General features: G+C 38.6%; 1 protein-coding gene across 4 annotated transcripts in view; it reads right to left on the reverse strand.

Moving 5' to 3' along the window:
• Positions 1-21,601, reverse strand: part of TBC1D8 (TBC1 domain family member 8) — a 47,116-nt gene that overhangs the window by 14,894 nt on the left and 10,621 nt on the right. For 2 of the 4 annotated variants that reach the window (XM_042456749.1, XM_042456748.1), the window contains exons 3-8: positions 14,383-14,501; positions 11,912-12,140; positions 10,538-10,778; positions 4,771-4,978; positions 2,933-3,127; positions 1,250-1,408 (exon numbers count right to left, since the gene is read on the reverse strand). In XM_042456749.1, the coding sequence (XP_042312683.1) occupies positions 1,250-1,408; positions 2,933-3,127; positions 4,771-4,978; positions 10,538-10,778; positions 11,912-12,140; positions 14,383-14,501 (1,151 nt within the window). Of the gene's footprint in view, positions 1-1,249; positions 1,409-2,932; positions 3,128-4,770; positions 4,979-10,537; positions 10,779-11,911; positions 12,141-13,053; positions 13,137-14,382; positions 14,502-21,601 lie in introns of those variants that run through there. The other 2 variants (XM_042456750.1, XM_042456751.1) reach the window with 2 other exon arrangements.

Consider the following 21,601-nt stretch of genomic DNA (forward strand, 5'->3'; position numbering starts at 1 on the left):
ACAGTCAACAAACTGGCTGATATCCAGTTGGTGATTTATGCAAGCATAAGCATAAGTTCAACATTCTTTTATTTGGTTTCCTTTGGTTGTGGCAGAGGTTGGTATTCTCTTCTTCACTCCACAACAGCCAGACACAGAAGGATGGCTAGAATCCTGTTGGGGAGTTATGAATGCTTAAACACTGTAGTTATGGTGCTACACTAATCCTGTCCCAATCCCCCCTTACAGCTGCTGTGACTGCCTGGGGTGTTTCCCTGTTGACAGAGAAGCAGCTAATTGATGTTCCCACCCCTCCCATGACAGTCTCTGGTGTGACAGGCAGAAGCGAAAGCCCTACCACAAGTCTCTCTTGTGCCGGGAAATGCTAATGCAAGGGAGCTGGGAGGGTCCTTCAGCTGCTTTCTGAACAACAGGGGAATTGACTCTTGTTTATTGCAGCAGCTGCTACCTGGTAACTGAGATGTTAAAAATCCCTATGTATCCCCTAAACTAGGGCCTACACCGGGACTGTGAATATGAAACAATCACAAGTATGTAATTCTAGGTTACACATTCATAACTGCTCAACTGTATTCTGGTCATTTACATTACCCACTGAATCCTCTGGAGAACCCTGACAGATCTCAGTGGATCTGGTCTGCATTTGGCTAAGAAGTCATAGCAAAACACTCCTCCAATCCTCACATTTTCTTCACTCTCCACTAGCCCTTAAATGGGTAAGGTAAACAGTGAGTTTGGGAAGGTTGGGAGGAGAGATGCAACACAGAACCTTTACACTACAGGATGTCTTTTACAATACACTTTACAGCAGTGGTCCCCAAACTGTGCTCTTTGAGAGATTTTGGACTTCAGCTCCCAGAATCTCAGGCTATTGGTCTACATGGCTGAGGCTTCTGGGAGCTGAAGTCCATAATCTCTTAAAGGGCACAGTTTGGGGACCACTGCTCTACAGGATCTCAGTTTGTATGTCTGCAGTGTGGAGTTTATCCCAATTTGGGGGTAGTACATGCCCTTCTATTGGAAACCAGGAGGAAATATAGCCACTTTGGTAGTAAGCCTGTTTTAAATTCAACAGAGTCTTTTTTTTTTTCCAAACAGGGAATGGCCAGAAGTCATTTTTGGTTTTGTAAACCAGAGTAAAATATGTCATACCTAAATGCAGAAGAAGGTGAAGTGCTGAACTCCCTGGTATTTTTCTGATCTGCTTTCAAATGTTGCTCTACTATGAAAAAAATATAGTTTTACATACCATCCTGAAGTCCAGACCATCCACTGCAGGAGGATGAAATGCTGAACTCAGTGCCTCTGCATTCAGCAGGTGTCTGTTGTCCCTGTCATTTTCATTCCTTTGTGAAGCTACTATTCCAAAGTCCCCAAATTCATAGTTGGTATGTGCTGAATGCGAATTCTGTCATTAAAAAAAGGAAACAGAATCTATTTGAATGCACAGTACAGTTTAGATCCAGTAATGACTAATACAATAAAATGTTTAACAACAGACAGTGGCTGTAATCCTGTATGGCCCAGTGTAGTGTAGCAGGTCCACATAGGAACCTATGCTAGGCTGAGCCATATTACACCCCCCCCAACTTATTGAATAACCACTGAATCAATGCTAAGCCCTCCAGAGGACCCCAGCACATCTCAGTGTTGATATCATCATATCACACCTGACTACAAGGAAATGCTTCTGCAATCCTGCCTGCTCCCCATAAAGCAGAGAACGGCCATGGGGAGGGAAGGAGGCAGCATTCAGAGGCTTCAGAGTTTAGAAAGTTGAAAGAAGGCTCTAGGTGCTGTGGAGGAAGAGAGGAAATACCAACTCCATGCAGTGTCCCAAAAAGAACATACATAACATAATGGAAACTTGCCCATCTGTACATCTCAAACAGAATGTCAGCCTATGCTTTTCTGCTTTGGAATATGAAACATCCACAGATAACTTAAAATATATTAATAAAAAATAAAAGAACACACCAACTACCATCCTAATGTACAAAAGAAAAAAGAAAAAGGTGTTCAAATCTTTTGTAAATCCAAGCCTGTCTTGCCACTTCTGAAGACATAGAATCACAGAATCACAGAATTGGAAGAGACTACAAGGGCCATATTTTTCAGTTAAACATTCTGCACTTTTCTGTTATATTTTATAGACAAATTGGATGCTAGACTAATTCCTAAACTGAAGTTTGTTAGGGATGCAATCCTATGTTCTTTAACTCAAGGAGAGTTATGGTTTTCTATTTACAGAGCATCATCAAACTTTTACCTTACATCTTCAAAGGCTATCACACTCCTTCCTCTAGCTGGCAGTAGATAAAGTAAGGGGAGCTTCTTCCTGATTGCATTTCACATCTCGAGGGCCTCTTTGAATACTAGATCTGAAGTCTGCATGTTCTTACTACATCTGGCACACTGTTAGTGAGTTCTGATTCTTTAAGTCCAACTTATGCCAATGTAACCCACCTTTTTTAGTCTAGAATTCTGTTCCAGCTATGCTGTGACCAAAATCCTCCCCAAACCAACATATTCTCTCTGGGAATCCTCCTCCCACTGATAAACCTCCTCTGGCTTATCTATGGGAGCCCCCTAGATGGCCATTTCTGTGTTGGTGGAGAGCAGAGATGCATCCTGCTATTTTCCTGCTCCCTTCACTCTCCATCAACATGGAAAGGCCATCTCAAAGGCAGGTAGTGCAGCAAATAAAAGATGGGTTTTGGTGGAGGTGCACCGGAAGACATATTATAGTTATACGCTGGAGGTACTGTATCTCTCCTGATGCAGGATCTCAGATCATCCTATTATACACACTTAAACTTAAAGCAATGAAGCTACCAATATTTTTATATTAAACAAAGGCCTTTCTTTTAGTTTAAAAAATATTAGCGAAATATGCTTAGTGTACAGATGGAAAAGGTCAAACATTTCATACCATATCTTTGCTTTTTGAACTGTTATGGAGTGCTGGATTACTGGCCTTCACTTGTTTCAGTCTCAGAAGTAGATTCTCCACCAGGTTATCCCTCTCCTTCAGGTCAATGAACTGAAAGGCTGTCTTGCTTTTGATGCTAATAATGATGGGGTTGGGAAGAAGGCTAGTGTCTTCCATCTTTTCAATACTGGCCACCTGTATAATAATAATAATAATAATAATAATAATAATAATAAGAAGAAGAAGAAGAAGAAGAAGAAGATCAATTTTATTTCCTATCTGCCTGTCCTCAAGGCTCAAGGCAGTGTATAACATAGATTAAAACATATAAAACCATTTAAGCACATAGGTTATAACATACTCACATAGGACACATTAAAATCATCAAACATAAAACTTAAAAATAAACCAATTTAAAATTCATTGTTTAAAATTGACTGAGTAGGCCAGCTGGAAAAGACAGATCTTTAATACTGCTGTAAAGACGGACATCATTTTAACAAACAGGGATCACTAGCATTGAGGCCTTGCTATTGAGGACACAGCTGCGCTGGGCAGGACACGTTTCTAGGATGAAGGACCATCGCCTCCCCAAAATAGTATTCTACGGTGAACTCGCCATGGGTCAGTGTAAGAGGAGCGCCACAAAGAAGAGTTACAAGGACTCCCTGAAACAACATTTCAGGCTCGGCCAAATTGATCACCAACAATGGTCCTCTCTGGCCTCGCACCGGGAGGCATGGAGACGCACTATCCATGATGCTGCAGCCTTTTTTGAAAGCTCACGCTGAACAAGTCTCGAAGAGAAAGGACAACGTAGAAAGAACCACAACCCGGAAACATCACCCAAGGAGACTTTCTGCTGTGCTTTCTGCAACCAGACTTGTTTATCTTGGATTGGACTTTTTAGTCATCAACGTGCTTGTAGAAAGCGCGGGATGAGTCCTTCCTGAATCTTCGTTTGTGAAGTAAAGCCAGAGAAAGACAGACAGCATTTTTAACTGTTGACTCACTCCCAGCAGGGCATCCCATAGTCAAGGGGCAGCTGACGAAATGGCCCTCTGGGTGACAGTTGCCAGTCTAGTCCTGTGTTTCTCTTCAGGAGGTTTGTGGCAGCCTTGATAGTGGTAACACCAGTATCCAGATCTGAAGAATGACTTAAACAGCTTCAAATACCCAAGGCAATTCAGAGGTATGATTCTCAGACTTCCTTATGCTGCAAGGCAAACCTTTCTTGAAACCTCAAAAAAGTTTGAAAACTTCCACAGAACAACCCTACTTTTGGGCTCCAATTTGTAGAAATAATACTCTAGCTCTCTTTTAAATAGCCAAAAGTTCATCCCCAAGTTCCAACCTCATGACTACTTTTTAGGAATGTCACTTGCACACATGCATCAAAAGGACAGGAAAAATCTAAGATGAATATGGTGCATTGGCAAGGGATGTACTCGTAGAAGGGAATTCAGACATTAATGTGTGGTAAGTTTTGTGGCTTATGCACTTTGGAAAGCTGCCCATTATTTATTTATTTAAGATATTTCTCCATCACCTCTCAACCCACCAGGACCTGAAGGTGGTGATTGTTACTTAGTGGAGAGAAGCCAATCATTTTTTTAATGAGTAAGTTCTGGTTGATAAATAAATATTATATAGGTACTAAAAATTACCCGTAAAATATATGGAATCAGATGTTAAACAGAGTGGGATAATTAGATAACATTTTCTTCTGAACAGAGTGTATCATCATTGGCAATATCATGTTATGCTGCAGAGTGACTTGTCATAAAAAGTATGGATTTTAAAACAAAAAGGTATCAGAGAATGAGGAAAAGACTAACCTCTAGAAGTGGAATTAGAACATTACAACAACCATCTTCCTTACTAGCAAAACAGATATAGCTATCTGAAGCAAATAGCTTTCCAGGTGTGTGACAACGGCTAAAAGGAGTCCACAGGGAACAATCCATAACTTCATGCAGCTTCTCTTTCTTTGGTAGCCTGAAGAATGCTCTGAAGTACTCATTCCGTGCTCTGGACTCAAGGTCCCTTTTAAAGAAAGGGCAGAACAAAATGTATTTTAAATTTAAAACATTTTAAAATGAAGTTTTCATATTAAGAATCCTGGGGACAAGCAATATACAGTCAGCCCTTCTTATACGCGGATTTTTTATACACGGATTCAAGCATCTACGGTTAAAAATATTCCAAAAAAGTATAAATTTACCTTGATTTTCCATTTATATAAGGGATACAATTTTGCTATGTCATTATAATTAATGGGACTTGAGCATACACGGATTTTGTTATACACGGGAGATCTTGGAACCAAACCCCAGCGTATAACAAGGGTCCACTGTATGCACCAACATTTTTTTAAAGAACAAGAGTTGGATCCAGACTCAGAGTGCATCTACACTGTAGAAATAATGTAGTTTGTCACAACTTTAACTGTCATGGCTCCATTCTACAGAATCCTGCGATTTATAATTTTGTGAGGCACCGGCACCCTTTGACAGAGAAGGCTAAAATCCTTGTAAAACTATGAATACCATAGGATGGAGCTACAGCATTAGCTTTAGGTGGGAGTGTTGGGCCAGGGGACCCCCCTCCTTAGTTAAGTATACTAAATATACTAATTAACTAAGTATATTTAGTATAACTAAGTAGCTGATACAGAATTCCAGCCAGTATTTATTTAATGTGTAACAGATTTATTATCTCTATTCTTGACTGCTTTGAGGCAGGAAAACTGCAGCCCATGGATTCTAAGGTGTTTTTGCAGCATTGAGAAATGAAAAAAGAATTGCACAGAAATGTGAATTTCTGATCCTGAATCCTCCAAGGACAGTGATTCTCTTTAAAAACAAAGTACAGCCCCTGTCAGTTTTATTTTGCCCCCTTCCCCCCAAAAGGGGTTTTGCAAATCAAGCTCTTCCAGGCTGTTTTATTTCTGGTTTATCTTCTTCCTATTTCCTGTGGCCAACACAGGAGTTCTTGGGGTACGAAGGGAAGAAAACTGGCAGCCTGACTGTCAAAACTTGCTCCCCTTGTTTTCAGGCTTCTGTCCTGACAATATACTTCTGTAATCAAACTTAGCAGAAGAAGGAACGAGCAAAAGTCTCAACACTGGACATCTTTCTCATGGAGAAAAACTGGCTTTAGGTGGTGTAGCTCAGAGGCAGGAATCCCATCCCCTCCCCCCCAGGTTGTTGGCTTGCATTTCCAAACATCCCCCAACATTTTCTATGCTGGCTAGGACTGCTGGGAGTTGCAGTCAAACAACAACTGAAAGTACACAACTGCACTACAGTGGAACTGAAAGCAGCTAAGGATCTGAATACAATGGTAAAAGTGTCCTCTTTGTTACTTTAGAAAAGAACATCAAATAGATATTTAGCTGATAAGAGCTGTAGTTAACTTTGGCATTAAGCTGAAGACAATGGCTAAACCCTCTGAGCAAATCTTGCCAAGAAAACATCAAAACTCCACGACAAGTTTGCCCTAAGGTTACCATAAGTCAGAAATGGCTTGAAGATTCAACAACAAATGAGCATACTACTGATTTCCCATGCCTTTGGAAGACTCTACTGTAGTTGGCATATTCACTATTGCACAATCTGCTTTTAGCTTCATAAATTCAAAACACCCTGCCCATGAAATATGCACTTAAATAGTCACAAAGACACACTCAATCCTACTCTTTAAAAACAAAGTAATGGCAAGCTAGTATATTCATGGAAGATTTATAGAACCCCCCCACCCCCAAAACACACTATTTTGCAGTTTTCTTGTTGAATGCTATTCTCCTTAAGAAATACTTAACCACTGGGGGGGGGGGAAAGCAAGGTGTGGGATAAAAATATCTAAGGATGGCCTTCTGACATCTGTTCTTTATTTGACAACACAAAGTAAACAAATGCGTCTTGCTTCAAGTCATTTAAAAGTTAGGATTTTCTTTTAATCTCTAATAAATAGCGTAAATAAAATGACACCTTGGTTTATCATTTTGTTTAGTTCAAGGGAAAATTTTGAAATTACTTAAAAGTACAAGGCAGACTGGATGATTCTCTTAAGCAAGGCTTCCTGAGATACGTCATCTCTATTTTGCTAAATGACAAACAATGGAAAACTGAACACAAAAGGAAGGCAAGATTGTGTTAATGATCCAAGTTTCCTAGCAGAAGAACTCTGACAAGGCATGTAAAAATTTGCTATTATGACTAAGCTTTCACTTGGCTCTGCATTAAAATATTTTTCCATTCTGACCAAAGCAGAGACAAAACAAAGATAACATCTGCACTTAAGTTTGTAGAATCATTTTTGCCAAAATACATATAAATCAGAGAAGGTAAATTACCAACCTATATCTACATGCAAATGTAGTTTTTAAAAAGCATATACAGATTGTGCACTGGATGCTGTGCCATCTCTTTGTTTTAAATTATACAAGTGCATATAAAATATTTCTGTACAATGTCTATGCCTCTTGGGGCTTTAATCAGAGTTCAGCTGATAAGAAGCCAAACATTTTCGGTGTAGATTACAGATACTGTTCTATTTTGATAAATGAGTTGTAGTATCTTCCCAGCTTTGATAAATGTATATCTATAACAGAAGTAGAAGTAATGGCTCCTAGTTCCATGTCTATACTGTATCCGCTGTCCTTGATAAATTAGTCTGCATCTATAAAAAGAAGAATCCATCTGATATTACAAGGGATATTTTCAAATTATTCTAAGGGGACATTGAGGGTTTTCCCTCTGGTGTCAGCCTGGCCTTTAGAGGTGTCAGCACAGCAAAAGAGGATGTTGCCCTACCCTGGTCCTCAGCTCCAAGCTCAAGACAGGGATTGGAGCTTGATAGGCCATTTCAAACATGTTCAGCCCAACATGAACAAATCCTAGCACTTTCCCAAATCTCAGAGGACAGCAATCAAAATACTTGTTCCTTGTCCAAGATGCTTCTAGAATTTCTGCCACACGTTGAGATTCTGACTTTCCTCTCAGACCTGGTGTAGCTAGTGATGGCTGGTTCTGTAGATGTGAGGCATAATCAAGGTGCCAAGGTTTTTACCAGTGTTATAGTCTCCAGAATGGGTACTTTAACTGGTCACTATATAGAAAATCAATTTAGTTTCATTCAGAATAAACAAGTACCAGATCCTATGAGGTGACCTCTTATGTTACAAATTCATGCAAAGTAAATGACAATGGCAAACTCCCTCTGCAGAAACCTGCCAAGATAACCCTAGGGTTGCTATAAATCAAAAATAACTTGGAGGCACACAACAACAATAAAAATTGGGGGGGGGGGGGTCATTCACAATTGTGACCTTTGATGCCAAGAAAGTTTTTACAGGTTGAATCTCCCTTAACTGGAATGTCAAAATATTCCAATAACTAAAACATTGTTCATGGGTGGCTGAGAGAGTGACGCCTTTGCTTTTTGATGGTCCAATGTACACAAATTTTATTTCATGCACAAAATTATTTAAAATTATTCTATAAAATTACCATCAGGCTATGTATATAACGTGTATATGAAATATAAATGAATTCTGTGTTCAGACTTGGGTCCCATCCTAAAGATATATCTTACTTGTACATGCACATACAGGTATTCCAAAATAAAATATATATTTTTAAAAATCCCAAACACTCTGGTACCAAGCATTTGAGATAAGGGGGGCTCAGCTTGTAATATCCATGAAAATTTTTGGAATAGGGCTTCCTTTTAAAAGGAATAAACCTGGGAGAACAACAATATAAATGTTATAATAATAATAATAATTTGTTTTATTTATATACCGCTATTCCAAAGATCATAGCGGTGAACAGCAAGTAAGCTAATTAGCAAGTAAGCTAATTTGCCCCCAACAGTCTGGGTACTCATTTTAGCGACCTCGGAAGGATGCAAGCCTGAGTCGAGCTTGGGCCCTTTTGCTGGTCTTGAACTCGCAACCTTCTGGTTTTGAGTGAATGGCTGCAGTACAGTACAGTATGTTGGTTGGAATCCTATATACACTATATTGCTATATAACTACAATAGTTACATAGCTCCATAGTGAATTCCAGCCTGACCTGACCTTCCATCCCCATTTACCAGGTCACTCAAGAAGTGGCTGACTAAGAAAAAACATGATCCTGTCACAACGGAGCAGACCCCCATAGATCGCAGTGGCTACTTCCCAGTAAGTGAAGACTGGGAAACTAGGGGCTACATAGGGATCATGAATACAAAGCAGACACAAATGTATAACTCTAGGCTATGCATTTATAACTGCTATGCAGGATTCCAGCCATCATGATCAACAGGCCATAGTACATATTAACAGTTTGGACTTTTCTCTTCTTGCTATTTGTGCTGGTGACAGTACCTCTTGCCAGTATAGTACATAAAGATCCAATGCTCCAAGGCACATTGATCAAGGAGAACAAGTGTTCCAATGGGGAGTAAACAGGTTGACCGCACTAGCATGCAGCTCACTCCTCTTGTCACAGAACTTTTGCTTATTATTCTATACACATGCATTCAATATCTTTCAACTCCAACTGTGATGGAGCTCTGAGTCAAATTAGACATGACATAGCTAATTTTCCAATTTTATTTGTGTATCTATCAATTCACACTAAAGGGGGTATTGTGTAACTTTTTACATCAGAAGTTGTATATGGCTATGAGAAGCCTCCTTGTGTTCATTTGCCCAGGACATTTTTCTGTCATCCCAGCTCCAGTTTCAAAGTGAACTAGATTGGGAAGAGGAGTACCTGAAGCAATGGAAGACAGGTAGAGGAAAAGATTCAGTTCCATTCAGCTAGTTGCTCTTTTTGATGTAAAAATACTTCCAATTTTATGTATCAACAGAGTAGATAGCATAACAAATAAAACATGGTTGCCATTTCACTTCACCTATAGACAGCTTGCAGATGATATCTCCTCTCTTCTAACTATCTGTGATGCAGTGACCAGAAAGAATAATAATTAAAAGGATAGGAATGAAAAAAACTAATAGAGAAGGGAGCCATGTCAAACAGCCAAAAAAGGAACATTGGCTCCTGCCTTCTCAGGTTGGCATGCGGGGATAAACCCATCTGTAGTGGATTGCTCCACCTGCCATCCCAAGAATGTTTATTTAAAAAATGGAAAGTACACCAGAAAAGCTAGAAATTAATCAACAAAAAAGGGGAAAACGTTTTTGTTTCAAAAATTATACAAAGTGAGAAACTGTACTATCATTACAGAATCATATTCCATTCTGAAAAATCAATCCAATTTCTGGAGAAGCCAAATTAAGGACAAATTAAGAATGCAAATGGCTACAAATTTCAGTATTGACCTTGTGCAAATTAACATATTCTAATCCATTAAAGAATAATCCTAAATATCAGAGTGATTCTGAATAATGTTGGTATAATGTTAGTACAAAATAATGTTGGTATAAAAGAAATAATTAAAAGCCATTTTAGTCTTTTATTCCCCTCCTCACCTTAATACATCTGTTCTTTATTTAACCCAAGCTAACAAAACAAAGGCAGTGCAGAGAAAGAAACACTACTTAATAGTATCCCCTCTTTAATAAATAACAAGAACAATTTCACTATCTACCTCTTGGTGATCTGAGTAGGGTCTTGCAAACCTGGATCCAGTTCAAAGATTTCATTATCAAGTAGCCTGCGGAGAGTCACATCTGCCAACTGTTCCATTATCCTGAATGCCTCATCAATATTAAGGAACATGGAGAAATCGCGTTCTTTACTTTGAGTAGTGATGCGGATAATGTCAGTCATTAATATATTGGAAGTTCTCTCCAGTTTCTGGACATCAACCCAAGGAATGGTAAGTTTTACTAGCATAACAAAAAGAGAAAAATAAAAAATAAAGGGCCAAATCCAGAATTTATCACACATGAACCCAATGCTCTGTCTGTTTATGTAGAAGCAAATTCTAAAGAACTCACTGGGATTCAGTCTCAAGCAGAGGCACATGGAATTATAACCACAGTGGCATAAAGAAAGCAAAAATGCATCTAATTCACTTGTGAATTCCCTTGTGATCACTCTGCTTTATTCTAATTATCAGTAAATCAGTACTTTTTCAAACATATTATTATTGAACATTTAACTCCTGAAAGCAGTTTTGAATTAATATTTTAGAATGAACTTAAAATCTGAACCACAAACAATTTCCTTTAGGTTATATTGGAATGGCATTCCATTCTAGAAAAAAAATCAATCCTATTTCTGAGGAACCCAAATAAAGGGCAAATTCAGAATGTAATTGGCTATGAATAGGTATTTTAAACCAGACCAGAGGGAAATTATCAGGGGAGTTAAATTTAAAAAAACATAAAAATATGTGAAAGAACTGAGTATACTTTGACCAACAACCACTACTGTTTTTCTTTCCTCTCCACAGATTTAATTAAGAAAGGCAAGGCAAGGCAATGCATATCACATGATTTCCTGTAATCACAAGGCTTAAGCTATGATACCAATATCCTCAGTCCTTTAGCATAATGAGTCCTTTGTGGCCAGTCAGTGAAAAGTAGTCATAAGATAAAATCAGAGTTAAACTATGACAATAATTATAATTTTAAAGCACATGCAATATTGTTTCATATTTGAAAACTCAGTGTACATTCTTACATGAGTTTGATAAGCAGTCTTACAACAGAGTTGGATCAAAAATGAAGCTTTTAGCGGTTTGAAAACTATAAAACATACTGCAGTTTGAATAATAATCCAGTTTGGAACCACTTTAACTGTCCTGGCTCAATGCTAGGGAATTCTGACAACTATAGTTTTGTGAGACATTTAGCCTTATCTGTCAGAGAGCTCTGATGCCACAATAAACCACAATTCCCAAGAATCCCTAGCACTGAGCTAGGGCAGCTAAGACAGTTTCAAACTGGATTATTTCTGCAGTGTGCTTTGGATCTAGGTAACCAAGAGACAGTCATGATTACATGTTCATACTTACATTCCTTGCCCAAAAAGAAGGAATAGAAACAGAGGTGATTGATGCTCAGGTAAAGCCATCCCTGTCGAGGAACTTTGCCCTTCCAGCAGCAACATGAGTAAAAGGTAATCAGTTTCTCTGCTTCAGGAAAGTTAAATCGGGTCTCAAATTTGACCAATGCTTCTCTGAACTTCTCAGGATCTTCCTCCTGCTCTGCTAACTTACTGCTGGTTTCTTCTGCTATTAATGCCTATGTCAATGAAAAATTAATACATTATGAGAGAACCTGAAATGCTCAGATGCAACTTGATAATCATAAGCAACCAAAAGTTTTTGCCAAATAGATATTAGCATATACATTTAATTATAGATATTTATAATGTGCATTGTGTTTTAGAGTGTTCAAGGTACAATACATAAGTTACTATGTACAGTACATAAGGTATAATACATAAGTTACTGAAAGGTCAATACTGCTATCACATATTGTGCTGTGGAAAAAAATGGCAATAACAATATTAATGTCTAAGATTTTCTCCAGTCCATTAGTCTACATAAGAAACTCTGCTCAGTTATGTGTTCTTTACTTCCCTCCATTTTAAAACTAGACCAACCAAAAGGGACCAAAGCCAGTTTTTGAGATTTACTCTAGGTAAGATGTAACAAAAAAAAATCTTATAAAAATTGGTAAGTGCTATCGATTTGATCTTGAAATCATATTGTCTGCCTAGTGTTCTACAATAGATTGGAAAAAACAGGGTCTACGGTCGGACGTTCAAATCAGGTTCTATAAGATGATTTGGTTTTTTATTTTATTTATTTATTTATTTATTGTTTCACCAGGAGCAATTCCTAGGCATGTGAGGAAAAAGAAAGGCATGAAAGTTTTATCTTTCACTTTTATATACTGTACTCTGTCATCAAAGATGATTGCCAGCCTTGTTAATATAAAGACTGCCCTTCTTGTTTCTGCTAATAATGGAGTGGCATGCTGCCCTAAATTGAGATATTTCTGAGTTTACAGGTGGATTTTATATTTTTTTTCAAAACTAGAAATGGATGGTTTTTCCTTTAAAAAAATATTAAACCTAGTTGTTGGATGGCATTGTTACTTAAGACATTTTTCATCTTTGTGTACATTTATTTGGTTGTAATACACCTACTAGAATAGAATAGAGAGGTTTTCTTTGAATCAACACAGTTTGGAAAACTGTAAGAAAAATGGACATCCTTCAGGGGCTAATCACTGCAATAAAGATAAAAGATAAGACACTAAATCAGTGGTAGAAAACTGCCACAAGTTGAGGGAGCATATTTGGGAGTACTAACATTAGGAGGAACCTCCTGACAGTACATGCAGTTCTACAGAGGAACCCCCTTGGAGTGTGGTGGAGTCTCCTTCCTTGGAGATCTTTGAACAGAGGCTGGATGATCATCTGTTGGCGATGCTTTGATTGTGATTTCCTGCATGGTAGGTAATTGGACTGGATGGCCCTTGTGGTCTCTTCCAACTCTATGGTTCTATGATTCTATGATACTGGCCTTTTTGCTACATATTCAGCCATTTACCACTCCCCATTCAATGTTTTGCAGGCCTCTACAGGTCTTGATTTTAAAAAGTGAACCTTTGGGGTGGGGAAGTCCTATACAGATCTTTGAAAAATTGAAGGGGAGCCAAAACACCCGCCTTGAATCCCACTGCGGGAGAAAGGTGGGATATCAATCTTGGAAATAAATAAATAAAACACCCCAAACACTGATGAAATGGCTAACGGCACATCTCTCCAGGTTTTACAGATTCTATTGGCCAATTAGGGGCAACTCCCTCCCAAATTTTACAGGACTGAGAGACAAGGCAACCCTTGAAGAGCCCAATACAGACGATGGGCCATTCTTTTCCCACCTGTGATAAAATGCTGAATTGCCTTTTTTACACTTCAAAACTCAAGCAAGGAAGTCAATCATCCTATGAATGATTAGGTAACTATTCAACAGTTTTGCCTTTAAAATGAGATTTTTAGGCATCCTATAGTGATCTCAATAATGATCTGTCTAAGTATACATACACAGGAAGCTCTATATAAAACATTGACAAAATTAAGTAGTACCCCCAAATATGTTCCCTCACCTCATGGCAGTTGAAATAACAAGTAGAAGAGAAATTACTGGAATGAGTTAACATAACACCCAAGAATAAAACAGAAAGAAAGAAGTTTTAGACAAAATATTAAAGATTTTTGGATACCTTGTATCCTGTGGTATATCTAGACTAATAGAAAAGAAAACTAAAGGACAGTGTGGGCTATCTAGAGATGGGAGAAAAGTTCAAGAGTACATTGTTTCTTAAGTATATGGCTGAACATAACAGGAACCCAGCTAGTACATCTTGTTCCTAAGATTTTTCAAAGGGAATGGGCAACTCTGATTCATAATGGACTGTTTGATTTATATTTAAAAAGAATGGAAAGAATGAAAACAGGACATTCTCTTACCTTTATTTTACCTCTGACAAAACTAACAATATCTTCTTTATTATCAAACACAGGCAAAGTGTGGAGCAAGTTTTGTTCCAGCCACTCCCAGTGATTATTTATTTCCTCAATTGTGGCACCTAGTGCATGAAAGGGAAGTGGGAAGAGAAATGAATTAGAAACCACTGTATGGGAAGCTACTCAAATTCAAATTCTAACAATTATTATGCATATGGCACAAATGTATTAAGAACAAATAAAATTTGCAACAGCAAATTGTAGGCAAAACTAATATATTGCTTTTATCTGTTTTAGTATTTCTAGTTTCAAGTCTGTTTGAAAAGGCTTCTGTAGATATATGTTGCCATATATTTCTAGACTGAAGTAATTAAGAAAAAAGAACCTGTAATTTCATAAAATGAGGGATGGTGTATGCACACTGCACAATTATAGCACTTTCCTATGACTTTAACAGCCAAGGCTCTGTTCTATAGTCTGTAGATCTGCCGTTTCCTGAGGTACTTAGAATTATTGGTCAGAGAATCTGAATGGTGTAGCTTTGGGGAGTGCACTGAAGATTTGTAAATTTCTCTCTCTGATCTATGAGAATTCTATAGGAGGGAGCCTTGGCAGTTAAAATGGGATCAAACTGCTACAGCTGTACAGTATAGATCAACAGATCCACTCTGGGGAGTGGTGGAAAGATCTAGGAGAGTGATGAGGGGGAACGGGGCAGCAGGGAGGCATAGAGTCAAAGTACTGGTGTGCAGGAAAGACAAGAAGAACCAGCAGCCTTTAAGGATCATGGTGGAGATGAGGGTTGAATGAAACTTCCTTTCATGGTCCCTTAAAAACATAACATAGCCTCACTGATCATTTAGTGTGGTGGTATCTCCTGCTCTTTGCCTGCCTTCATGAGCATTTTTCACTGGTGGTGGCAGTAGCAGTTGGAAAAATCTGCAAGGTTTGAGTGCAGGACAATGCTTCTACGGTTCAGAATAGCACCATTTTGGGAACAGCAAGGAGTTAGAGCATGTGGCAGTGAGGGTGGGGTATGGAGAAGCAGCAACAAAAAGGAGCTTTCAAATTTGTCACGCTGCGTAAGCTTTGTGAGTTTTGTGGGACTTGGCTGGCAAGTTGTAGCTATTCTGCTTTCTTTCATTGGACAGGCTGAGAGAACAGGTAGCAAAAGAAGCAGTGTTTTTGGAGCGGGGAGGACATCTGAAGCTGTGGGGGGAAGACATTTCTCTGATGAAGGACAGGAAGGAATATCTGGGGCCAGTTCTTGGAAAGAGTCCTTCACTTTCAATTAGCTCCTGTAGTTTAAATCTCCCTTTTCCTGTCAGGGCCAGTCTACAATCCAGGGTATGTGGCCTCTGTAACCTGCCCCTCCCCCCATACACACACACAAACTGCACCCCTCTCTACCTTAACGAAGAAAGATTGAGGATCCTTTCTTGCCAGAAGGAAGGTTCTCCCTTTGCATCAAGTTGCCTCTGGAGCAACAACTGAGCAGCTGGCAGAGCAGTGATTGAGAGGCCTCTTGCCTGCACTGGCCTTTGCTGCTTGAGTGGCATGGATGAGAGGCTTCTTGGTTGCTGGTCAGCCAGCTGCTCAGTTGCTGCTCTCAGGATGATCAGGTGCGAAGTGACAGAGATTGGTTACTTTGAATGTGTAGTAGAATAGTAGACCTAAAAGTAAGAAATATGCATGGGGGAGGGGCGATAGGGTCAGCACCCATGACAAAAGAGGGAGGTATGCCAAATAAAGAAATAGTTGGAAAAAGTTTGACAACCACTGGTGCAAATACATCCATAGTGTCTGCTGTAATTGCTTGTTACTGTTTCTTATGCAATAATAGTAAAATACAGAGTGATCCACTCATGTCATCATTTATACAGTGCACCCGCACCAACCATAGGCTTGCCATCTGCGCTTCAGCTTCTGCGGATGGCAAGCCCCGGCTTTTTCAATGGAGCGTACACCCATTGATAATAAAGGGACTTAAGGGCCTGCGTTTTTTGCTATACACGGGTGTGTGTGTGTCCATCCGTTCAGTATGGATCCCATGAGGATAGCAAGGGTGCACTGTACATGGTTAATGGCATGTATTCTACCACCATGATAATCTCAAATTGAAGTAGAATTATTTCTATAATCATACCCCATGATAATCCCATTTAGCCTCAGGCTTCAACAACAGTCAGAGCAAAATATTTAATAAATCCCTGAAATGGCATTCTATAAATTGTTGTTGTTACATTTATTTGTATCCTGTTTCCCCCCCAAAACTGGGACTCAAAGCAACCTACAGTTTAAAAGCAAAGTACAATTGAAATCTACAAAAGTGACTTCAGACTAACTTACTGAGGCCTCATCTACACCCATGGCAGAATGAGATTATTTCATACTGCAAAAATGTATTAATACTATTTTGAATATTCTGCATGTAAAGAAACACAAAATCATCTTGAAGTTTTTAAAAAATCACTACATACGAAGATTAGGGGGAAGGGTTATCACTCAAGTTTTTCTCTATTTTATTCACTGTCTATTTGTACTGAGCTTTGATACAGGGAATCATTTTTAAAATATGATTTCCCACCTACAATCTGGAATGGTGCAGTCTATTATACCATTTACAGTAGAGCACCTTTTTCCTGATGTATGTATACATAAGTATCACATAAACTCCACTGTGTCACTCTTCAGATACTGACAAAGGAAAACCCGAAAATAAGAATGTTCGGATAAAATGGAAACTTCTTTTTACTTTCTTTTCAATTCAAACTAAACCAACATGTAGTACCTGAAACAGTATTAAGCATAGGACAATTTATAAAGGAAGGGAAATCTGGATTGGTAGTGTGTGATCTGAAATTCATAATCTTGGATATAATCAATTTACCCCATGTTATGTGAAGAGTCCAACACTACATTAATATGGGGCATATGGGAATGTGCAGGAGAAGCCAAATATCAGTGGGAAAGAGAATGCAAAACAAGGAATGCAAGGAGGGATATAACCCTACACTGTCTTAATGAAGGTTACCAAAGTTATTTCCTTCATAAATATCAGGAAAATATAATTTCTCTGGTGAGGCATGGGGCAATCTGCAAGATAAATGAAGTACCTGTATTAGTGAGAGAGAATTAGTGCAACACCAGGATTACTTGGACAGAAAAATATTAATTGAGTCAGTTGGAGTACTGGAAAAAGAGGAAGCATTATCTACCCTTTCTGGGCCCTTATACCATAAGGTACAGAGGAAAAGGAGAACTGCAGCAGATGGCAAGGTGCTAGGTCACATAAACACAATGAAGCCATAGTATTACAGCCATTAAAGATACTGCACATTGCCTCAAAGAACACAGATGACAAACAAAGCTTTAATATCCACTTTCCTCTGCTGTGTTTCCCATAGAGAACGTCAATTGCTAGGGAAATTTTCCAGGAGTTAACTTCCTCAACAGGAAAGCTTTGTGATGGATCTTGATAAACACTATTAATCATGATAAGCTTTATACAAATACATGCACGCACATGCACACATGCACAAACACACACACAGAGTAGTAAAATGGCCTTTGCTTCTTTTTCCCCCCTCAGGTAAAATGGTGCATGCTACTGCTAGGAATTAATAGAATCATAAAATTGGAAGTGGCCCCATGGGCCTTCAGGTCCAACTCCTTGCTCAATGCAAGATCTCCAGTGAGAGCATTACCAGATATTGTACACATTTTGTGACGCTACATCTGCCTGAAATTGACTTCAATAACAAAAAAGTCCAAATTAACAACATAAAAAGAAAGAAAAGCTACCGTATTTTCCGGCGTATAAGATGACCCCCAACTTTTCCAATTAAAATATAGAGTTTGGGATATATTCGGCATATAAGGCTACCCCTCTTCCAACGCACACCAAATAAAAATTTAAAAAACATCAGATTTGATTTCAATATGGTAATTTTAATTCAAATGCTTACGACTTGCAGGTACTTAGCAGGAAAACTTGTTGTATACAAAACCTGCTTGGATTGGTCAGCTCTCCCTGCCTGCCCAACCCTCCCTGTCTCCAAGATTTTCTTCTACCATACTTGTACAGCGCCACCCTTGCTGCTTTCATATGGTCACCACATATGGAGGGTATGCGGCTGTGGCCGTTTATGAGATCCCCCCACCATATGTGGTGACCGCAGATTCTCCAGTCTGGCTCGGAGGTTTCAGCACCTGCCATATCAGACGACCCCCGGTGTATAAGACGACCCCCGACTTTTGAGAAGTTAAAAAGTAGTCTTATATGCCAGAAAATCCAGTATTTTTCTCATATTCCACAAATTTTAGAAATACCTGTTCTGCAACAAAGTTTTCCAACTGAACTGTTTATGCCTGCATTTATGATGTTATGATTCCTTAGTGAAAGAGAGAAACAGTGTGTGTGTGTGAAAAAGAGAGAGAGAGTTTTTATGACAGGAAGAATGATTGAGAAGGGCTTATTCTCAATCACCTTTAGGCTCAAAATAATTCTTTGTTTATGTATATATTAAATTTTGCATCCTGTTTATTGATTGCTATAACACTGTAAGCACATTTAAGTGAAAAGGATGGAAAATAAATTTGAATTCAGATACATTTTAAGATTTATGAAGCAGGGCCTTATCTCTAAAGAATGGTGGGTTAGTTAATACGTTTCTGGGAGCAACATCTGCAGACTGCCTCTGCAGTACTTAATTCCCTTCTCACTTTCTTTATGAATCAAAATTTCAACCACTTCTCTTTGACTAAACACATTTCCACATTGTTCTTCTTTCATTTCAGCAAACTTTCACATGTTTTTTAAAATCAACCAATCAGATCAATCCTTAATTTTCTACCACATTTACCACAACAGTAAAGTTAGTATCTGGGGGTGGGGGGTTCCATTCTGAATCCCCACCACATGGATGGGGAAAAAAAACATGGGTCCTCAAATCCCATGGTTTTCAATGGCAGCACATGCAGCTGCTCTGCCGCAGCCGTGTGCACACACACCCATTAGGGGTGTACCATTAGGGAACACTATTTTACTATGCCCTTGTATTTAATGGGACTTCAACATCCATGGATTTTGGTATCCACAAAGGGGCCTGGAAGCAAACCCCAGTGGATACCAAGGACCCACTCTATATGATCATGAGCCATAAACAAAGCAGCAGTTATATACTGACAATTTGAATTCAGACAATTGTCTCCAAATCTGTGTTGTTTATTATCAACACTATGCACCACATTACTGTTATTTGCATGGAAAGGAGATAAAAGAAGAGATGCAGCTGTGTTTCCATGACAGTTCAAAGGGTGGCTTCATGTTGTCCATCATAAAATCTTTTATACTCAAAAGATATCAAAATGCAGAATAAACATGTAATGTGGGAAATACAAAAAGTCAACACTAGTAGCTTTTTACGCAGAAATCAAATCAGAATATGTTCCTTAATGCTATCATCACACATATTTTAAAGTGAAATAAAATATGTGCATTCTTCATTTCTCACACGACTGCATCTGCACTACAGAAATAATCCAATTTGAAACCACTTTAACTTTAATGAAGCAATGCTATGAAATTCTGGGAACTATCATTTTGTATGATATTTAGCCTTCTCTGGTGGATAGCTCTACACAAACCAAACTACAAATCCCTAGATTCTACAGCATTGAGCCATGGTCTAAAATGGTGTCAAACTTGATTATTTCTGCAGTGCGGATGCAGCCATAGTTACAACAAAAGAATCTTCAATACAGCAAAAAATCCTAGGAATCTTGAGAATGTGCTCTCAAAACATGCCAGTATCATTTTTGCCTCTCCTTATTCACAATGAATGCAAGACAATCTCAGTGAATTTGCCCTTCGCTTTCAACAAGAAGGTCAAAGAAGCAGTATGCAAAAATCAATTACTCTGCTGAAGAGAAACAGTTCACCTGTTGTTTTCCTGAGTGCTATTGTCAATCCTATAAAACTCTTTCAGTGATGCTAGTAGCAGCATGTCATGGCAAACAAATATAATTTTTTTTCTCCATGGCACCTTATGAGATTCTCTTTATGCAGCCACAGAAACGTTTTAGCTACCCACTGTTGATCAATACAACATTGATTCCACAAATATAAATTATAATCCCACTAGCTGTACAGTTATTACAGTATAGTACAGTATAGTAAAGTATCGTACTCTAATGAAAAAAGCCCTCTGATTTTCAAGCTCCAATGTAGAAAAAGAGTTTGACAGAAAGCTAATGGGGAGGATGATGGAATGCAAAATGGGAGAACTACATCCAGAAGAAGCGCACATGAAGGTAAAGGACAAATTCTCTTATACAAGAAGCAGAAAAACAAAAGGATTAATAGAAGTGTAGTTTTCAAATGTTTATCCAAACAAGAAATCCAAGCACACTAGTAACAAATATAGTACAACAAGCAGTTCTCCCAAAGCCAAAGAAAATATAAGAGAAAGCAGAGAAGTAACCACATTAGAGATAAACCTGCACTGTGTTAATCAAGGATCTGAAGTAATTTATAGAAAAGAAAATCTGTAGCAGCATAAACCTACTTGTGCCACTTGAGTATGATTACAAAAAATAGGGGACTTAGATTCTGAATCTCTTTCAGGTAGACATCAGAACAGAAGGACATCAGCTGGAAATGGAATGTCCTTCCAGCAGAATTTTGTTAATGGGACACACCACACCAGCAAAAAGTGCAGAGGAGCCTGCTGTCATTTTCCCTTCCTCAGCATTTCCCCCTTTCTGCCCCTTGGAAATCTGTTATGGAGGGTTGATACACCCTCTGTATGTAGGTAGCAGTAGAAGAGGGGTAACTGGAAGAACTAGCAAAAGGGGCTCCCAAAGTTCCACCCATAGGGTCTGGTGGACTGCAAATCCTTCAGTACAAAAGCAAACCTCTTCATTTGGAGATTGGAACTGAGGGTCCAAGCCACTGACTTGTATAAACTGAAAACTGCAGTTCTGAAAAGCAAGAACATGCTGCACCATTATGACATAAAAAAGCCATTTAAAAAGACTGTGTCTAATAGCCTCTATGGAGTCCTACTAAAACATAGCCAACTACTGTAATTTAGAGACTTTTTTACTTCAACCTGATGAGTCTTCAAGATGCAACAGTGATTAATGGCTTGTGGATATAGGATTCCATGATACTTTCAAAACAGAGATAATTGTATCCTACAACATCTTCAATGCAGAA

The sequence above is a fragment of the Sceloporus undulatus genome, chromosome 3, assembly GCF_019175285.1.
Source record: "Sceloporus undulatus isolate JIND9_A2432 ecotype Alabama chromosome 3, SceUnd_v1.1, whole genome shotgun sequence".
Taxonomy (NCBI): domain Eukaryota; kingdom Metazoa; phylum Chordata; class Lepidosauria; order Squamata; family Phrynosomatidae; genus Sceloporus; species Sceloporus undulatus.